At 40.6% G+C, this 22,003-nt stretch overlaps 1 protein-coding gene across 7 annotated transcripts in view; it reads left to right on the top strand.

Moving 5' to 3' along the window:
• LATS1 (large tumor suppressor kinase 1) overlaps positions 1 to 22,003 on the top strand; it is a 60,516-nt gene that overhangs the window by 18,212 nt on the left and 20,301 nt on the right. For 3 of the 7 annotated variants that reach the window (XM_073022566.1, XM_008006684.3, XM_038002272.2), the window contains 3 exons: positions 295 to 782; positions 7,666 to 7,813; positions 18,949 to 20,462. In XM_073022566.1, coding sequence (XP_072878667.1) covers positions 295 to 782; positions 7,666 to 7,813; positions 18,949 to 20,462 — 2,150 coding nt within the window. Of the gene's footprint in view, positions 1 to 294; positions 783 to 989; positions 1,075 to 7,665; positions 7,814 to 18,948; positions 20,463 to 22,003 lie in introns of those variants that run through there. The other 4 variants (XM_038002275.2, XM_038002273.2, XM_038002276.2 and 1 more) reach the window with 4 other exon arrangements.

The raw sequence follows: 22,003 nt of genomic DNA, 5'->3' as shown, positions 1-22,003 counted from the left end.
ATTGTTCACTTAATAATCCCTAGTATTTGTATATATGCTTGTTATGCTTACTAAAGAACTTTTTTTTTTTTTTTTTTTAATCATCATAGCTACTACTTGAGGTAAATCTAGGTTATAGGCTAGGAAATAGGCATGGAGAGATTAAGTAGCTTGTCCTGAACCCGGAGTAATCCTTAATGGAGTCAGAACTATAACCTGAATCTCTCAACCCCTGTATCAATGGACTTTTCCTCTAATACATGGTACTGCTTTATTAACCACCTTATAGCTTTCCTTTCTTTCTTTCTTTTATAGAGTTAATTATTTATATTGTAAAGAATTTTAACAGTTCTGGGGACTTCCTTGAAGGATTATTTTCACTTTTGCTTAGAAGAAAGCTCTGGATCTATCAAATAAAGAAGTCCTTCGTGTGGGCTACATATATAGATGTTTTCATGAAGAGGAGTGAAAAGCCAGAAGGATATAGACAAATGAGGCCTAAGACCTTTCCTGCCAGTAACTATACTGGCAGTAGCCGGCAAATGTTGCAAGAAATTCGGGAATCCCTTAGGAATTTATCTAAACCATCTGATGCTGCTAAGGCTGAACATAACATGAATAAAATATCAACTGAAGATCCTCGACAAGTCAGAAATCCACCCAAATTTGGGACGCACCATAAAGCTTTGCAGGAAATTCGAAACTCTCTGCTTCCATTTGCAAATGAAACAAATTCTTCTCGTAGTACTTCAGAAGTTAATCCACAGATGCTTCAAGACTTGCAAGCTGCTGGATTTGATGAGGTAAGAATGTTTAAAGACAAAAGAAAGAATTCTTCTTACCTTATGCTACATAACACTTTTTGGGTGATAACATGCCAGAATATTTCCTTTAGGAGAATTGAACTGTGTATACACATTTATGTATTCTATCAGCAAAGAATGTTATGTTTATAATTCCATTAATTACTATAACAAAATAATTGTTATTTCTTTAGTTTCTTCTGTGATATGTATCACTAAATTCTGGAGTTTCTGGAATTTAAAAGGCCAGGTCATGAAGTCAGAATGGAAGTGCAGTTGAAGAAAGCCACAGGTGAGGGTAGGGGAAGGACATCTGTTTGTGTGAAATACAAGCTTGGTGAACTAAGTGGCTGTTGGGGAAATGATATTTCCAAGGATATGAAATTTAACTTCATAGTAGGGAGAAAGAATTATAGTTATGAGTTTGTGTAAGCAGTTGTGTTCTCAGGCCCAAATCTTAAATTCACAAAAACTGACAAAATTTCACTTCCAGCTAACTATGCCAAGTCTTTAATATTTCTCTTCGGAATTCATTTTGAAGTTTTTTCATAACCCATATATTTAACCCTTTCATTTAGATTATTAATAAAATTTGCTTCTTATGATAACATACCTTGTAAACATGAATATTTTAGGTGTCAGGAGTCATTTCAGATACATATTGGCAATGTAAAATGTAACTAAATGTGAATAATCGAAAGTTAGGCCGGGCATGGTGGCTCACGCCTGTAATCCCAGCCCTTTGGGAGGCTGAGGTGGATGGATCACCTGAGGTCAGGAGTTCTAGACCAGCCTGACCAACATGGTGAAACTCTGTCTCTACTAGAAATACAAAATTAGCTGGGCATGGTGGTGCATGTCTGTAATCCTAGCTACTTGGGAAGCTGAGGCAGGATAATCACTTGAACCCAGGAGGCAGAGGTTGCAGTGAGCCGAGATCGTGCCATTGCACTCCAGCCTGGGCAACAAGAGGGAAACTCTATCTCAAAAAAAGAGTTAATTACGTTTTTCAAAATTATAGTAATTTTTTTCTGATTGCAAAAATATTACCTATTCTCTGTTAACAATTTAAAAGTGTAAAGAAGAAGCTGAAAATTATATTTAGCTTCACTGTATAAAGGTAACGACCCTTAAAATTCCTTCACTGTTTGTTTTTTTGTGTTTTTTTGGTGACTGAATTTCCATAAATATCTCTTTTTAGTTTGAAAAATGAGAACCTAAGTATGCATTATAGTAAAGGATTTGAAAAGGGAGATTTACAACTAAACTAGAAGGAAAAAAATTTTTATTTTTTATTTTTTATTTTTTTTGAGACTGAGCCTTGCTCATGCTGGAGTGCAGTGGCGCGATCTCGGCTTGCTGCAACCTCTGCCTCCCAGGTTCAAGCGATTCTCCTGCCTCAGCCTCCCGGGTAGCTGGGACTACAGGCGCCCGCCACCACGCCCGGCTAATTTTTGTATTTTTAGTAGAGATGGGGTTTCACCATATTAGCCAGGCTGGTCTCGAACTCCTGACCTTATGATCCACCCGCCTCGGCCTTTCAAAGTGCTGGGATTACAGGCGTGAGCCTCCATACCCAGCCAAGAAAAAAAAATTCTGGCACATTCTGTTTACTTTTTTGATTAATATTATTTTCTATCATTTTTCTACTTAAGTGTTCTAAAAATACTGGATTTGGACCAGGAAATAGAGAGAGGAGGAAGAGGGAAGGACCTGGGATAATGTTTTTCTGGTTAGTATTTGGAGGATTAAAGAAATGGCTTGAGTGGAGATTGTCCCAAGCACTTTCTTCCTAATCCCTTAGCCAAAAGGCAAAGAATAATTATTGATCTTACTCTTTCCTTTTACATATTGCTAAGCAAAGAGAAGTTATGAAATCACATAGCTATAAAAGCCCCGAGTGGTAATGTGTTATGTCAGATAAGTCACCCAGTAATACTTATTTATGGAGCTCTTACTGTGTGTGCACCCCACCCATCAGTCAGGATAGTGAATCATACCAGACATGGGCTATACCTTTAAGGTAATTAAAAGTTCTTTCTAATAAAGACAGTTTTAAGAAATCTAAGGCATTGACATTGCTCTATTCATTATTGGTAATAATAACAATAACTGGTTTGTATTACAAAGATATGTTTGTGCTTTTTTTTCATTGAAATGCTACTACACAAATGATAGCTTTATTGTAATTACACATTTCAAACTGTCACAAGATTGCTTTACTGAAAGTATTTAGACATTCATCATAGCTCATTTGTCCAAATAATGAAGTATGGTATTTTTTCTTTATTTTATTTTATATTTTAATTAAAAAGTAAACTTTAATGTCAAAAATGCAAACGTGGGAAGGGCAGAAAGATCACACACAAGGCTGTCCCTTCACACTTGGAGGGTTGCAGATCGGCCGGACAGAGGCGCTCCTCACTTCCCAGACAGTGGGGCAGCCGGATAGAGGACTCCTCACTTCCCACACTGTGAAGCAGCTGGGCAGAAGTGTTCCTCACTTCCCAGACACTGCGGAAGTATGTTGTTATTTATACCAACGGTGATATAAAGAATCTGGCAGTCTACTTCTACTTCCTTGAATCACTCATTCTGGTAGCATCCCATTATATTGTAGAGTTTATCTTGTTCAAGATCCTAACTTGGTATTTCAAAATTATTATCTAGTTTTCACTTTATTCTTTTTATCATTTCAGAAACCCTAACCTACTCCTTTTATTGGCTAGGCCAAGTTCAAGATAGTGCCTTTTTTTGAGAATATGTTTCTGGTGACCCTGTACAATTAAAAGCTCAAATATTTCAACATTGATTTTCTCACAGGAATAAATGTTAAACAGGATTGATGCATTCTTGGAGCTCGTAATACACTCACTGGGGTATATTTTTGCTTATAAGCATGAAAAACAAAAGCATAATTATGTGGTCATATTTTCTTATCACATAAGACTTCCGGCCAGGCATGGTGGCTCACACCTGTATCCTAGCACTTTGGGAGGCCAAGGTGTGTGAATCACTTGAGGCCAGGCATTCGAGACCAGCCTGGCCAACATGGTGAAACCCCAAGTCTACAAAAAATACAAAAAAAACATTAGCTGTGCCTGGTGGTGCATTCCTGTGGTCCCAGCTACTTGGATGGCTGAGGTAGGGGAATCATCACTTGAACCTGGGAGGCAGAGGTTGCAGTGATCTCACTCCAGCCTGGGCAATACAGCAAGACTCTGCCTTTAAAAACAAAACCAAACCAAAAAAAAACTTCTGGCTGGGTGTGATGGTTCACACTTGTAATTCTGGTGCTCTGGGATGCCAAAGCCAGGAGGATTGCCTGAGGCCAGGAGTTCAAGTCCAGCCTGGGCAACATAGCGAGACCCTGTCTCTACAAAAAAATTAAAAATTAAAAATAGCCAGATATGGTGGCATGTGCTTGTAGTCCCCAACTACTTAGGAGGCTGAGGTGGGAGAATCACTCAAACCCAGGAGATTGGGACTACAATGAGTTATGGTTGGTTGCACCACTGCACTGCAGCCTGGGCAACAGAGCAAGACCCTGTCCCTAGTGGAAAAAAAAAAAAGACTCCCATTCCAGAGTTACTGATTTGAGCATGCTTTTTTTCACACTGGCACTAACACCTCCACTTAATGAATGCTTGATGTTTCTATAGATGTAAAAAATATTTTAAAACATAGCAATAAATATTAAAATATAAAGGTTAGCATAGTAATCACCAAAATCACAAGGCTGAAATTCTAGTGCATTTAACAAGAATATGGGCCAGGCGTGGTGGCTCACACCTGTAATCCCAGCACTTCAGGTGGGTAGATCACTTGAGGTCAGGAGTTCGAGACCAACCTGGCCAACAAGGCAAAACCTTTTATATTAGCTAAAAAAATATAAATTAGCCAGGCATGGTGGTGGGCTCCTGTAAATGGTAGCTTCTCTGGAGGCTGAAGCAGGAGCTTGAACCCGGGAGGCGGAGATTGCAGTGACCTGAGATCACGCCACTGCACTCCAACCCCGGGCAAGAGCAAGGCTCCGTCTAAAAAAAAAAGAAAAAGAAAAATGATTCCCACAATATTGGAAAAGGGTAGTGGGTGATAATTTTCTTACCAACAGAGGTGTTACTGCTGTGTAATAATAGCATAAATACATGTAGAGTTCACTTGACTTAACCAGTTTTAAAATTGAACACTCCCTGATTAATTTTAACCTGGGTGATTTCTATTATTTTACATTTGCACATACTTGGTTTTAACAAAAATCTAAATAATAATGCTTTTAGTAAGATAGTGATTCAGTTTATATAATTACAATTAGCTCAACGTCTTAAAGATTTCAGAGCCTGGGACTCTTATGAATGTTTTGAATTTTACTTCTTGGCAGCATGATCTAGCACAGGTGTCATATCTGTTGCCTAGGAAACGAGGTCGAGGAAGGCCAGTACCTAGATCAGGCAGGCATGGCAAAATTTTTATAGCAACCCTTGCTGCTTCCAACAAAATCAGTAACTTTTTCCAAGAAAAGGAGAAATGACCTTGGGTAGTCAATAAGTTCTTACCACATCCTTTCTTTGGTTGGTTTCACATTCTTCTCTTATCATTTCACATAGGAGGATCATCTGTCAGTAGCCTGTTCACCCATTAGTCTTACTAAGCCATTTCTCATTTAAAAATGTCATTTGAAATGCTGAATCCTCTAGGACAAGTAAGTAGTTGCCTCCCTCGTGAAAAATGCATGTCAGCATACTTTCTGCATGATACTGAGTGATTTATGTTTACATGAAACATAAAGTACAAAGAGTGGAAGAGAGCAGCCAACATTTTAGCTCCAGGCACTGTGCTTGGTACTTTATGTGTTTTCTTATTTAAACCGCACATCAACCCTGTGAGCCTATTACAGGCAAAGAAACTGAGCCTCTGAAATGTGAAATAACTTGCCAGGTGTCACTCTACTTTACAGAGCTGCTGGAACTCAAACCCACATCCGTCTGAGTCCAAATCCTCTGTTTTTTTCATCTTACTATATGGCCTCCTGAAGTCTTCATCACATAATCATATATAGTCTAAGTATCTTCTTTTGTCTTATATTTGCATTCCTGTAATACGGTTCTCTGAAAACGTAATCTCTGAGAGGAAAAGAGCCAGAACTACTATACACAATAGCAGTGTGCTTAATAAAATACTCATATAAAAAGTCGTGTTTTGTTTGTTTTGTTTGTTTGTTTTTGTTTTTGAGATGGAGTTTTACTCTTGTTGCCCAGGCTGGAGTGCAGTGGCATGATTTGTACTCACTGCAACCTCCACCTCCCGGGTTCTCCTGCCTCAGCCTCCCAAATAGCTGTGATTATAGACATGTACCACCCAGACAATTTTCTATTTTTAGTAGAGACGGGGTTTTACCATGTTAGTCAGCCTGGTCTGGAGCTCGTGACCTCAGGTTATCTATCTACCTCGGCCTCCCAGAGTGCTGGGATTACAGGTGTGAGCCACCACACTAAGCCCAAAAGAGTTGTTTCTGATATTTTTATTACTACCTTTTTAACAATCTGATAGTCTCTGATTGTTTATATAAGAATTAGAAGGCTGGGAGCGGTGGCTCACGCCTGTAATCCCAGCACTTTGGGAGGCTGAGGTGGGCAGATCACCTGAGGTCAGACCAGCCTGGCCAACATGGTGAGTTTGAGACCAGCCTTGCCAACATTGTGAAACACTGCCTCTACTAAAAATACAAAAAATAAACCGGGCACGGTGGCGCGCGCCTGTAATCCCAGCTACTTGGGAGGCTGAGGCAGGAGAATCGCTTGAGCCCAGGAGGTGGAGGTTGTAGTGAGCCAAGATCGCACCATTGCACTCCAGGTTGGCAACAAGAGCGAAACTCCATCTCAGAAAAAAAAAAAAAAAAATTAAAAATAATCAGAATCATGTTGCTATGATTGCACCCAAAGAAGTTGTTAATCCTAATTCAAGCCAACAATGGTATATTGAAAAAATAAAAATTTAAAAACACTTTTTTTTTTTTTTTTTTTGAGACGGAGTCTGGCTCTGTCGCCCAGGCTGGAATGCAGTGGCCGGATCTCAGCTCACTGCAAGCTCCGCCTCCCGGGTTCACGCCATTATCCTGCCTCAGCCTCCCGAGTAGCTGGGACTACAGGCGCCCGCCACCTCGCCCGGCTAGTTTTTTGTATATTTTAGTAGAGACGGGGTTTCACCGTGTTAGCCAGGATGGTCTCGATCTCCTGACCTCGTGATCCGCCCGTCTCGGCCTCCCAAAGTGCTGGGATTACAGGCTTGAGCCACCGTGCCCGGCCTAAAAACACTTTTAAGAAATACATTAATCCTAGGAGGAAATAGAAATATGTTACTTAAAGATGAAAATGCTAAAGAAACATTTGGAAGATTAGAGGGTTTTGTTTTCTTTCTTTCTTTCTTTTTTTTCAAGACAGCATCTCTGTTGCCCAGGCTGGAATAGAGTGGTCATCTCAGCTCACTGCAATCTCCACCTCCCGGGTTCAAACAACTCAAACAATTCTCATGTCTCGGCCTCCTGAGTAGCTGGAATTACAAGCATGTGCCAGCACACCCGGCTAATTTTTGTGTTTTTTTGCAGAGACTGCGTTTCACCACGTTGGTCAGGCTGGTCTCGAACTTCTGGTCTTAAGTGATCTGCCCAACTCGGCCTCCCCAAGTGGCTTGAGCCACTGTGTCTGGCCTGTTTACGTTGAGATTTTTGTGGGGTTTTTAGTAGCTACAAACAGAACATTAATATCATGGTTTGGGGCCCTGTTCTTCATAATTATGGAATTCTCTAGTGGAACTCATAGTGTTCTTTCCCTTGCATTATTATAAGATTGAAATTTTGTTTCTTTTTTTTTAAACTTCATATCAGGATATGGTTATACAAGCTCTTCAGAAAACTAACAACAGAAGTATAGAAGCAGCAATTGAATTCATTAGTAAAATGAGTTACCAAGATGCTCGACGAGAGCAGATGGCTGCAGCAGCTGCCAGACCTATTAATGCCAGCATGAAACCAGGTGATTAATCAAATATTTTATTGTCTCATCTCTTCTTTTACTGTGTAGTTTGAAAATACTGAAGTCTATCAAATCTTTCTTCTTAGAAATTATAAAAGCATCCCAGTAAATGAAAGTCTCAAATTAAAATAATGTTATAATGTTATCCCAAAATGAATTTAAGGATGGGGTCCTCACATTTAAAAGTTAAAAGATAATTCTGGTAAGCAGCAGTCTACATTAAGATCTATTTGATTAGTAATACTGCAGCTGAAATACATCTATTTTCCCTCCAAATCCTATCATTCAGACTACTCTTTTTTCTTTTTATACTTTTTTTATATTATGAGAGTAAAATATGATCAACATAGAATATTTAGAAAGCAAATAAAAACATTGTTGTTAATAACAATATTTTGCTGTATTTTGTTTCCCAGTCTTTTTTCCTATGGGAAACCAGAATAGGTTTATCTATGCATATTTTGATTCTTGTTTAAGCAAAAAATGGTATCATACTAAAACCTACTTTTTTCACTTAATATACCATGTACAATTTTACTTGTTATTAAGTTTTCTACAGAATAATTTTAATAGCTACGTTAAAATAGACTTATTTGCTGACTGCAGTGGCTCACACCTATAATCTCAATACTCTGAGAGACTGATGCGGGAGGATTGCCTAAGCCTGGGTGATCCTGCCACTGCACTCCAGCCTGGGCAACAGAGCTAGACCCTGTCTCAAAACAAACGAACAAACAATAAAGATGTATCATATACTTTATTTAACTAATCTCCCATTTTTGGACATCAGCTTTGTTTCCTTTTTTATTTGCCATTATACACAGCACTGTAGTAATTATCCTTATAGCTAGATCTTTGTGTATACCTAATGATTTCCTAAAAGTAAGTTTTAGAAAACTTAAAAAACGTTAAGGCTTTTCATAGATATTGCTGTCTAGAAAGGTAGTACCAATTTATTATTTTATTTTTTATTTTTTTGAGATGGAGTTTCACTCTGTTGCCCAGGCTAGAATACAGTGGCATGATCTCAGCTCACTGTAACCTCTGCATCCCAAGTTCAAGCAGTTCTCCTGCCTCAGCCTCCCAAGTAGCTGGGATTACAGGTGCCTGCCACCATACCCGGCTAATTTTTTGTATTTTTGGTAGAGACGGGGTTTCCATGTTGACTTGGCTGGTCTCAAACTCTTGATCTCAAGTGATCCGCCTGCCTTAGCCTCCCAAAGTGCTGGGATTACAGGCGTGAGCCACCACGCCCAACCAGTAGTACCAATTTATATTCTCCCTGTCAGTTTCCTATGAGAATGCCTGTGTTTGTAAAGCCTCGGTATTATTATTTTTGTCTGTTTAATGGTTGTGGAAACACTGTCTTATTTTACATTTGCATTTCTTTGATCACTGCATTTGTTTATTGGTTTGTTTTCGTGTTTGTTTGTTTTTGAGACTCACTCTGTCACCCAGGCCGGAGTGCAGTGGCACAATCTTGGCTCACTGCAACCTCCACCACCCGGGTCTGAGTGATTCTCCTGCCGCAGCCTCCCGAGTAGCTGGGATTACAGGCACCTGCCACCATGCCCAGCTAATTTTTGTATTTTTAGTAGAGATGGGGTTTCACCATCTTGGCCATGCTGGTCTTGAACTCCTGACCTCGTGTTCTACCTGCCTTGGCCTCCCGAAGTGCTGGGATTACAGGTGTGAGCCACCACTCCTGGCCTATTAGTTATTTTTTAATTGCCATTTTACCTCTTTTAATTTTGTCTTCTTTTTTTTTTTCCTTTGAGATGGAGTCTTGTCACCCAGACGAGTGCAGTGGTGCGATCTTGGCTCACTACAACCTCCACCTCCCGGGTTCAAGCAATTCTTCTGCCTCAGCCTCCAGAGTAGCTAGGGTTACAGGTGCGCACCACCATGCCTGTCTAATTTTTCTATTTTTAGTAGAGACGGGGTTTCACCATGTTGGTCAGGCTGGTCTCAAACTCCTGACCTTGTTATCTGCCCACCTCAGCCTCCTGAAGTGCTGGGATTATAGGTGTGAGCCATTGCATCCGGCCTGTCTTTGTCTTTTAAAAATTGATACCCGGCACAGTGGCTTACGCCTGTAATCCCAGCACTTTGGGAGGCCAAGGCGGGGTGGATCACCTGAGGTCAGGAGTTAGAGACCAACCTGACCAACATGGAGAAACCCTACTAAAAATAAAAAATTAGCTGGGCGTGGTGGCACATGTCTCTAATCTCAGCTACTCGAGAGGCTGAGGCCGGAGAATTGCTTGAATCTGGGAAGCAGAGGTTGCAGTGAGCTGAGATCGCACCATTGCACTCTAGCCTGGGCAAAAAGAGTGAAACTCCATCTCAAAAAAAAAAAAGGAAAAGAAAAAGAATTGATTTATAAGAGGGCTATAGTCATTCTTCCCATTCAACACATTTTTATTGATCATCCACTGTTTCAGGCTCTTTGCTCTGCATTGGGTAAGTTCTTGCCCTTTTGTGGACCTTACCTAGTAAGGGAGATCAAATAATCACCCAGATACCTGTAGAATTACAGCTATATATGGTGTGAATGAAGAGAGGAGAGTTACTTGGTACTGTGGACTCATATAATAGTGGGATTTTTTCTTTTCTTTTTTTTTTAACCGCATCAAGAAGATCAGAAAAGCTCTTCCTAACAAACTGGTAATAAAGCTGATATGTGAAGACGTACAGAGTTAGTGGGAATAGGATTAGTGAGTGTCCCCATGCATGGCTGCTTTGGCAGATTTTGATGCCACAAAAAAAAATGAAAATGCTTGGAGCACTGAAAACAGGATCGTGACATGTGACTGGAAAAGTCCATGGGGGACTGACTCTGCATAGGAGCCTGACTCTGTTTATTAATTTTATCCTAAGAGCAGCAGAAAGGTGTAGAAGTGTTTCAGGCAGGGTAATATTATTAGATTTGTATTTCAGAAAGATGGCTGCAGTGGATGAGAATGGGTTAGAGAGGAGCGAGGATAGATATGAGGACAGGTGTAATAGGAAACACAGTAGTTTGTGAGGGTAATTTGGACTTGGGCAATAGCAGTGAAGAAAATGAATGAATGAAGAGGGATGGGAGTGGTAAAATTGACAAGGACTTGGTAATAGATTACATATGGTGCGTGATGATAGAAGGGGATAACTCTTAGGTTTTTGGCTTAGAAAAATCAATGGATGATAATATCTGACATTAAGAAAGGGAATGTTAAGAGAGAATAGAATTTGGGTGGGAAGGATCATAAATCTGGCTGTAGTTTTCCAAGTGGAGATGTCAAGTAGGGAGCTGGGTATGTATGTATGAGCCGGGCATATGAAATAGGTCACGTAAGGGATGTTACATAGATCAAAATAATAAGATGGCCTGCAACCAAGCTTATTATTTAATAGCTAGTAGGAAGGGGTAAACCTGCAAAGGGGACAGAGAAGAAATAGGTGAAAAGGAAGAAAACCAGTAAGGTTTTCAGTGTTTTGGGAGCCACAGTAAGAGAATGCTTCAAGAAGGGGAGGGAATGGTCAAAATGCCAAATACTGCTAAGAAAGAAATATTGACCAAGATGAGAACTAAAAAATAATCTTGTTGACTTTAGTGACGTGGTGTGTTAGTTTGCTAGGGCTGCCATAACAAAATAACACAGATTGGGTGGCTTAAACAATTAAGATTTATTTGAGTGCTGGAGACTAGAAGTCCACGATTAATTACTGGCAGGTCTAGTTTCTTCTGAGGCCGCTCTCCTTGGCTTGCAGATGGCCACCGCCTTGCTGTGTCCTCATACGTTTGTCCCTCTGCATGTGCATGTGTCTTGAGTCTCCGTCTCCGTGTCCAAATTTTCTCTTACAGGGATACAGGTCATACTGCATTAGGACCCACCCTAGTGATCTAATTTAATCTTAATTAGCAAATACAGTCACATCTTATAGTACTGGTGGTTATGACTTCAGCATATGGATTGGGGGTTCAGCAAATGAGGTAACTTGTCATGTCATGGGAGCATAATTCAGATTGGAGTGGGTTGAGGACTAAACAGGATATGTAGTAGTTAAAAAAAAAAAACAAGGTATACCTTCAAGAAGTGTTTCTGGAGGAGAGAGTGAGGACATTAGCAAGAGTAGTGCTTCTCAAACCATCTATGGTGAAGACCTTTGGTTTTTCAAATTTCCAATTCATCATGAATTCAATTCATAATTTTATAAATACAATAAATTATTAGAAAATGCAAATTTAAGTGCCAGGCATTGTGGCTCACACTTGTAATCACAGCACTTTGGGAGGCTGAGGCGGGAGGATCGCTTGAGCTCAGGAGTTTGAGACCAGCCTGGGCATCATGGTGAAACCCCAGCTCTACAAAAAATTATCCAGGTGTGGTGGCATGTGCCTGTAGTCCCACCTACTCAGGAGGCTGACGTGGGAGGATTGCTTGTGCCCAGAAGGTTAAGGCTGCAGTGAGCTATGATTGCACCACTGCACTCCAGCCTGGGCAATAGAGTGAGCCCCTTTCTCAAAAAAAAAAAAAGAAAGAAAGAAAGTTAAAATTTTAGATGACATAAAAAGTTTAGGGCTGGACATGGTGGCTCATGCCTGTAATCCCAGCACTTTGGGAAGCCAAGGTGGGCGGATCACGAGGTGAGGAGATTGAGACCCTCCTGGCTAACACGGTGAAATCCCGTCTCTACTAAAAATACAAAAAATTAGCCAGACATGGTGGCGAACGCCTGTAGTCCCAGCTGCTTGGGCGACTGAGGCAGGAGAATGGCGTGAACCTGGGAGGCGGAGCTTGCAGTGAGCTGAGATCACGCCACTGCCCTCCAGCCTGGGTGACAGAGCGAGATTCTGTCTCAGAAAATACTAATAATAGTAATAAGTTTAGGCTGGGCACAGTGGCTTACACCTGTAATCCCAGCACTTTGGGAGGCTGGGGCAGGTGGATCACCTGAGGTTGGGAGTTTGAGACCAGCCTGACCAACATGGAGAAACCCCGTCTCTACTAAAATCTACTAAAAATACAAAATTAGCTGGACATGGTGGTGCATGCCTGTAATCGCAGCTACTGGGGAGGCAGAGGCAGAAGAATCACTTAAACTTGGGAGGCGGAGATTGCAGTGAGCCATTGCAGTCCAGCCTGGGCAACAAGAGCAAAACTCCATCTCAAAAAAAAAAAAAAAAAAAAAAAAAGGAATATATATATATATATATATATGTTTAAATAGTTTATCATTGTATTTAACAGAATAAGTTTATTCTGTCAAATTTCTATAAATGTTTCTCAATCCTCACTCTCCATTTCCATACTTAATCTCATGTCAGTTTGTGATATATCTTATGTCAGTTTGTGGACCAGATAACACTTTGAGGTAGAGCTCTATATATGGGAGTGGAAGGAGAGTCGTCGTCTTATTATTTTTTTAAGTAAAGACTTAAATATGTTTAAAAGATAATTGGAAGACTCCAGTTAAGAGGATGAAATTAAATATTCAAGAGATACTTGAGGATCAAGCAAGCTTCCTGAGAAACCAGGAGGAATAGGATCCAAAGCATAGCATGAGGGAATATTAGCCTTAGATAGAGGAACAGCCATTTTTCTCTAACAGCAGCAAATGGGCCTGGGTTAGGTAGGGAAGCTAAAGGAGTCCTTTCTGATGCCTGCTGTTTTCTCTGAAATAGAAAACCAAGTTATTTTCTTAGAGTAATGAGTGAGGAATGGGGCAGGCAATTTGAGGAGACTGAGGACTGGCAATAGTGAAGACTATAGAAAGAGTTTCCTGGTGGTGCTGAGGCCATCCAAGGATGCTGATCCTAAATTATAGTAGACTCAGTTTGCCCATTGCATCACTTTTTCTTGTGTTAAAAGCAACAACAAAAAAAGATAGCTGGAATTATCCCTGACTGGAGTTTCACTAAACAAGTACAAAATAAGATCGATAATATTGCTAAAAGGGTAATTTTTTTTTTTTTTTGAGACAGGTGTGAACCATCGTGCCCAGCCTGAAAGGTTAATTTAAATCCTTAATCAGAGCATACTCCTCCTCTGCCTTTATCGGCTTCTTATTCTTCCAAATTCCTTGTCCATGACCTGGCTACCTCTTAGATCCCATCCAATACCACTTTTTCCTCCTCGTTTACTGTTCTACAGCCATACTGGGTTTATTTTGTTCTTGGAAAATACCAAGCTCCCACTTCAGGACCTGTATGCAGTCTTTTTTTTTTTTTTTTTTTTTTTTTTTTTGAGACAGCTCTGTAGCCCAGACTGGAGTGCCGTGGCGCTATCTCAGCTCACTGCAACCTCTGCCTCCCGGGTTCCAGTGATTCTCCTGTCTCAGCCTCCCGGGTAGCTGGGATTACAGGTATGTGCCACCACACCCAGCTAATTTTTGTATTTTTAGTAGAGACGGGGTTTCACCATGTTGGCCAGGCTGGTCTTGAACTCCTGACATCAGGTGATCTGCCCACCTCGGCCTCCTAAAGTGCTAGGATTATAGGCGTGAGCCACCGCGCCCAGCCTGTGCAGTTTGAACTCATATATTATCCCTCAGAGGAGCCCTTATCCCTTTCTATCCTCTCACTACTCTCTATCATTTGATGCCGTTTATGTTTCATTCACAGAGCATTTATCATTCCCTGAAGTTACCTCGTTTATTTATTCACCTGCTTTGTGTCTGGCTCCTCCTTCGAGAATGTAGGTCCCATGGGCCAGGGATGTTCTGTTTACCAATGTCATTGGAATGCTTAGAGCAGTGCCTGGCATATAGTTGATGCTCTATAAATATTTAATGAATGGGCTGGGTGCAGTGGCTCATGCCTGTAATCCCAGCACTTTAGGAGGCCCAGGTGGGCAGGTCATGAGGTCAGGAGTTCAAGACCAGCCTGGCCAACATAGTGAAACCCCGTCTCTACTAAAAATACAAAAAATTAGCCAGATGGGGTGGTGGGTGCCTGTAATCCCAGCTACTTGGGAGGCTGAGGCAGGAGAATCGCTTGAACCTGGGAGGTGGAGGTTGCAGTGAGCCGAGATTGCGCCATTGCACTCCAGCCTAGGTGACAAAGTGAAGACTCCATGTCAAAAAAAAAAAAAACAAACCCCCAAATATTTAATGAATGAATAAAAAGGAGGTAATCTCGGAGAAAAAGAGAGGAAAGAACAAAGTGATAGACCATGGATTTAAGTTGGATAAAATGTGTCATAAAGAAAGAGGAAGGCCAAGTGCATTGGCTCACGCCTGTAATCCCAGCACTTTGGAGGCCAAGGTGGGAGGATTGCTTGAAGCCAGGAGTTTGAGACCAGTCTGGGTATATTAGGGAGACCCCGTCTCTACAAAAAGTTTTAAAAATAGGCTAGGCTTAGTATCTCCTGCCTATAATCCTAGCATTTTGGGAGGCTGAGGCAGGAGGATCACTTGAGCCCAGGAGTTTGAGACCAGCCTGGGCAACTTAGACACCATCTCTACAAAAATAAATAAATAAAATAATTAGCTGGGCATGGTGATGCATGCCTGTAGTCCCAACTACTTGGAAGGCTGAGATGAGAGGATTGCTTGAGCCCAGGGGTTCAAGGCTGCAGTGATTCATGATCATGCCACTGCTCTCCAGCTTGAGTGACTTCAAGACTGTCTCAAAAGAATAAAAATAAGAAAAAGGAGGACTGATAAAGTAGGGGATTAACCTTGGAGATGTTGACCGGACGCGATAGCTCACGCCTGTAACCCCAACACTTTGGGATGCCAAGGTGAGTGGATCACCTGAGGTCAGGAGTTCAAGACCAGCCTGACCAACATGGTGAAACCCCATTTCTACTGAAAATACAAAAATTAGCTGGGTGTGGTGGCACTTGCCTGTAATCCCAGCTACACAGGGGACTGAGGCAGAAGAATCGCTTAAACCCAGGAGGCAGAGGTTTCATTGAGTCGAGATCATGCCAACGCACTCCAGTCTGGGCAACAGAGCGAGACTCTGTCTCAAAAAAAAAAAAAAAAAAATCTTGGAGATCTTGGTAAGGTTGCTACTTAATAAAGTTTAAAAACTTTTGCAGTAGGAGTAAACAAAAGAGAAGAAGTTGTGGTCTGGGAGTATAAACATACAAACCTTAAATAAGTGATTCTGAAACTAGCAGATATGAATAATACCAAAATTTGAAATACAGTCATGAGAATGATACTTGATGTGGAGTGGAAGAGGGGATGTCAAGAAGCTGAGATATGAGGGCAATAGATGGTTTATCCTCCTGGATATTGAGGTTACAGGATGAAGGCGGGGCTTAGGGTAGACTGAATGCTGAAGCTGTGGCCGAATGAAGCAGAGCAAATAGGTAGGAGCTCATTAGGTGAGAGGAATTAGTGAGTGTGGCCTCCCACATAGCATGAACTTCAAAAGAGCTGGCTTTTTTAAAGGAATAATATCAAACCTGTAAGAACAAATGTTAGAACCCCATCTTTTCGCCAGATTATTTTTAAAGAAAACCTTAATTTCAAAGGGCAGAAAGGAAAGTAATATCAGCAGAAGAAAACCAGCTTCAAGAAGGTGGCAGGAAAGCTTGGAGGAGAGGTTACTGATAAGGCACATTTGCTGGCTGTGGAGCCGAGTGGATTCAGAGGACATAGTGGAAAGGTTTGGGAAGTGGAAGAATATGGAGAGCTCTGTGGGAGGCGCAGAACAACAGAGGTGACTGTATACTCTAAAAGCTGAATGAGTGACATGGTGTATTTGACTTCAGCTGGCCGTCTGAGGAAAGTGAGAAAGAGCCTGATGGCCAGAGGACTTGTCCGGTTTATCCAGAATGATAATGTTCCCCAAACATTATTTACTTACCTGCTTTTCGTCTGGCTCCTCCTTTGAGAATATAGACCCCAAATGCTGCCCCGCCTAGATGAAAGGGAGTGTTAAACTGAACATTATGAACATTCACCACATTTTACCACTTTTTTTCTCAGATGTGTTGTTAGATATATTTTTGCCCAGGATAATGTTGAGCTTTCAAATTTGTTAGTATTCTTTTTTGTTTTGTTTTTAATGGTAATGAGTGTTTGTATTTAGATCTCTACTTTTGTCATGCCTGGGAAGACATTTGCTAGAGGTACCCCAATATTATTGAATGGTCTTTTGTTTTTTTCTAGTGCTTACATGATTTCATCTTTAATATTTAAACCTTTAGTCCTTCTGGAATGTATATATGTATTGTCTTTATACCAATGTGTCTTGTATATTTTCCTAAGTGGCTGGACTGTTCTATTTTAAATACTTCTTTTTTTTGGTATTGTTTATTTTTTTGCTTGTTTTATTGATTTGGAAATTCCATTAAAGACAGTTTCTGTAAAATCTATACCTTATTTAATGTTCAGCTAATTATAGCCTACTATCTTTTTCTGTTTTAAAAACCATATTAAAAGGCCAGGCGCAGTGGGTCACACCTATAATCCCAGCACTTTGGAAAGCTGAGGTGGGCGGATCACTTGAGGTCGGGAGTTTAAGACCAGGCTGGCCAACATAACGAAGCCCCATCTCTACTAAAATGACAAAAATTAGCTGGGCGTCGTGGCGTGTGCCTGTAGTCCCAGCTGCTCGGGAGGCTGAGGAAGGAGAATCACTTGAACCCGGGAGATGGAGGTTGCAGTGAGTCTGTGCCACTGCACTCTAACCTGGGTGACAAAGTGAGACTGTGTTTCAATTTAAAAATATATATATATTTAAATATATTTAAAATCAGTACTAGCTATGAATATTACAAATAGATACGCCCTTTGGCTTAATAATGCCACCTCTAATAATTTATCGACAAATATGCATGCATATATATGAAACTATATCTGTTCAAAAAAAAATTTTTTTTTTTTTTTTTTTTTTTTTGAGATGGAGTCTTGCACTGTCACCCAGGCTGGAGTGCAGTGGTACAATCTCAGTTCACTGCAGCGTTGGCCTCCTGGGTTCAAGCAATTCTCCTGCCTCAGCCTCCCAAGTGGCTGGGACTGTAGGTGCACACTACCATGCCTGGCTAATTTTTTTGTATTTTCAGTAGAAATGGGGTTTCCCCGTGTTGGCCAGGCTGGTCTCAAACTCCTGGCCTCAAGTGATCTGCCTACCTCAGTCTCCCAAAGTGTTGGGATTACAGGCGTGAGCCACAAAACCTGGCCTGTTCAAAATTTTTCATTGCTGCATTTTTTTTAATGTATAAAGCAAAAGACTGAGAATAACCTAAATATCCATCCGTGAAGGAACTGATTAAATGAATTAGGGTATATCCGTAAGGTGAAAAACAATGGTAACATTTTTTTAAAGTGAGGAAATACTTTCTGTACTGATATAGAATCTTCATTTTGTTTAATGAAAAAAGCTAGGCATAGTAGTAGTACATATAGGATGTATAGTACTAACTTGTATATGTATATCCCTGAAGTACCTTATTAAAGATCGGTCGGCTAAAGGACAGAAGTATGATATTGTACTTTGTGAATTTTGAGCCATCAGTCAAGAATACTTTTTTTTTTTTTTTTTTTTTTTTTTTTGATACAAGGTCTCGCTCTATCTCCCAGGCTGGAGTACAGTGGCATTATCTTGGCTCACTGCAACCTCTACCTCCCAGGTTCAAGCAGTCCTCCAACCTCAGCCTCCCTAGTAGCTGGGACTACAGGCACGTGCCACCACACCTGGCTCATTTTTGTGTTTTCAGTAGAGATGGGACTTCACTATGTTGCCCAGGCTGGTCTGAAACTCCTGGGCTCAAGCAATCCACCCACCTCAGCCTCCCAAAGTGCCAGGATTACAGGTGTGAGCCACCACACCTGGTCAAAAATAAATAAAATTTTAAAAGGTGAAAGAAAACCACTTACTGAAATTTTATTTTTATAATTCTTCTTTTTTCTTTTTCTGCTAAATTGAGCTAAATAACGTGTATTATTACCTCACATATCATTTTTTTGTAGTGAGAACACTTAAAATCTACTCTCTTAGCAGTTTTCAGGAGTACAATACGTTATTAACTACAGTCACCATTTTGTACAAGAGATCACTTGAACTTTTTAAAATTTTTATAATTCTTGAAAGAGAATTGAGTATCCTTTGTAGTATCAGAATTGCAAGCTTTTCAAAAATAAGAGGTTGAAAACATGATTCTTTTTCCTCTTTATCTCTCTTATAACCATAGGGAATGTGCAACAATCAGTTAACCGCAAACAGAGCTGGAAAGGTTCTAAAGAATCCTTAGTTCCTCAGAGGCATGGCCCACCACTAGGAGAAAGTGTGACCTATCATTCTGAGAGTCCCAACTCACAGACAGATGTAGGAAGACCTTTGTCTGGATCTGGTATAACAGCATTTGCTCAAGCTCACCCCAGCAACGGACAGAGAGTGAACCCCCCACCTCCACCTCAAGTAAGGAGTGTTACTCCTCCACCACCTCCAAGAGGCCAGACTCCCCCTCCAAGAGGTACAACTCCACCTCCCCCTTCATGGGAACCAAACTCTCAAACAAAACGCTATTCTGGAAACATGGAATACGTAATCTCCCGAATCTCTCCTGTCCCACCTGGGGCATGGCAAGAGGGCTATCCTCCACCACCTCTCAATACGTCCCCCATGAATCCTTCTAATCAGGGACAGAGAGGCATTAGTTCTGTTCCTGTTGGCAGACAACCAATCATCATGCAGAGTTCTAGCAAATTTAACTTTCCATCAGGGAGACCTGGAATGCAGAATGGTACTGGACAAACTGATTTCATAATACACCAAAATGTTGTCCCTGCTGGCACTGTGAATCGGCAGCCACCACCACCATATCCTCTGACCGCAACTAATGGACAAAGCCCTTCTGCTTTACAAACAGGGGGATCTGCTGCTCCTTCGTCATATACAAATGGAAATGTTCCTCAGTCTATGATGGTGCCAAACAGAAATAGTCATAACATGGAACTGTATAACATTAATGTACCTGGACTGCAAACAAATTGGCCTCAGTCATCTTCTGCTCCAGCCCAGTCATCCCCAAGCAGTGGGCATGAAATCCCTACATGGCAACCTAACATACCAGTGAGGTCAAATTCTTTTAATAACCCATTAGGAAATAGAGCAAGTCACTCTGCTAATTCTCAGCCTTCCGCTACAACAGTCACTGCAATTACACCAGCTCCTATTCAACAGCCTGTGAAAAGCATGCGTGTATTAAAACCAGAGCTACAGACTGCTTTAGCACCTACACACCCTTCTTGGATACCACAGCCAATTCAAACTGTTCAACCCAGTCCTTTTCCTGAGGGAACCACTTCAAATGTGACTGTGATGCCACCTGTTGCTGAAGCTCCAAACTATCAAGGACCACCACCACCCTACCCAAAACATCTGCTGCACCAAAACCCATCTGTTCCTCCATATGAATCAATCAGTAAGCCTAGCAAAGAGGATCAGCCAAGCTTGCCCAAGGAAGATGAGAGTGAAAAGAGTTATGAAAATGTTGATAGTGGGGATAAAGAAAAGAAACAGATTACAACTTCACCCATTACTGTTAGGAAAAACAAGAAAGATGAAGAGCGAAGGGAATCTCGTATTCAAAGTTATTCTCCTCAAGCATTTAAATTCTTTATGGAGCAACATGTAGAAAATGTACTCAAATCTCATCAGCAGCGTCTACATCGTAAAAAACAATTAGAGAATGAAATGATGCGGGTAAAACCTTTTAAAATGTCCATTTTTATACTTAAAATCTATTTGCTTGGCGTTTATTTTAAAATATTGTGCTCCAGTATTTTTCTTTTTTTATAGCTAAATACAATATATTATCAGTTACAGAATTTAAAAGTGAATAAATTTAAAGTACTTTTGATTGTAGCATTTTTTTTTTTTTTTAGTATTTCAAGATTGACTCAGAATTTCCTCTAATAAAATCTTGTGTAAATTAAGAAAAATATAATTTGCAGTATACAGTTTAGGTGTACATAATACCTTTATATGAAAATTAGAGGAAGGGTGGTTTTCTAGGTTTTAAACATTGTCTTACAACATTTAAACATAAACTAGAAATTTGTGGGTCTCAAGCCGGGCGCGGTGGCTCATGCCTGTAATCCCAGCACTTTGGAAGGCCGAGGCAGACAGATCATGAGGTCAGGAGATTGAGACCATCCTGCCTAACACGGTGAAACCCCGTCTCTACTAAGTACAAAAAAAAAATCAGCTAGGTGCGGTGGCAGGCGCCTGTAGTCCCAACTACTCGGGAGGCTGAGTCAGGAGAATGTCGTGAACCTGGGAGGTGGCAGTTGCAGTGAGCCGAGATCGCGCCACTGCACTCCAGCCTGGGCGACAGAGCGAGACTCCGTCTCAAAAAAAAAAAAAAGAAGAGAAAAAAATATGTGGGTCTCATCTCTTGATATACTTACGAAACAATTCCTTTTACTTGTAGAAAATTTGGAGTTTATGGGTTTATTCATCACATAGATCTTATTAGAAAGTGTAAATGAAATTCCCTTCAGTTATTTCTCCCTTCTCATTTCATTTTTATAATATACTAGAGAAAAATGTGCTGAAATTATTTAGTCAAACTGCACTAAAAGGGAGATCAGAATAAGTAAACACACTTTAATCTGTGTTGTCATTTCACATAGATCTCTTCACTAGATATTAAGGTGGTATGATCATCATCTTTTTTTTTTTTTTTTTTTTTTTTGAGACGGAGTCTCGCTCTGTCGCCAGGCTGGAGTGCAAGTGGCGCCATCTTGGCTCACTGCAACTTCCACCTCCCAGGTTCAAGCAGTTCTCCTTCCTCAGCCTCCCCAGTAGCTGGGACTACAGGCACCCGTCACCACACCGATCTAATTTTTTATTTTTAGTGGAAGTGGGGTTTCACTGTGTTAGCCAGGCTGGTCTTGATCTCTTGACCCCATGACCCACCCGCGTCTGCCTCCCAAAGTGCTGGGATTACAGACGTGAGCCACTGCACCTGTCTATTATTGTTTTTATCATATGCTTACAGTTCAAATATTTTACTCCTAATCTTACATCTGGCACTCACAATCCAAGAGGCTTAACCTTGTGATTAAACTCCTTTATATATATACTTGAGAGAACTATTCTTTTAAAATGATTTTTCCAAATCTGATTTTACAGTATTGTTGTTTCCATTTTATATTTTATTAAATGAGAAATACCATAATAATTTCTATGACTTATTCATATTTTAGTTCTTAGGATTTCTTACTAAAGTCTGTCTATGT

This window comes from Chlorocebus sabaeus, chromosome 13, assembly GCF_047675955.1.
Source record: "Chlorocebus sabaeus isolate Y175 chromosome 13, mChlSab1.0.hap1, whole genome shotgun sequence".
Classification (NCBI taxonomy): Eukaryota; Metazoa; Chordata; class Mammalia; order Primates; family Cercopithecidae; genus Chlorocebus; species Chlorocebus sabaeus.
The sequence above is the reverse complement of the archived record's forward strand: the minus strand, read 5'-3'. Positions and strand labels throughout refer to the sequence as shown.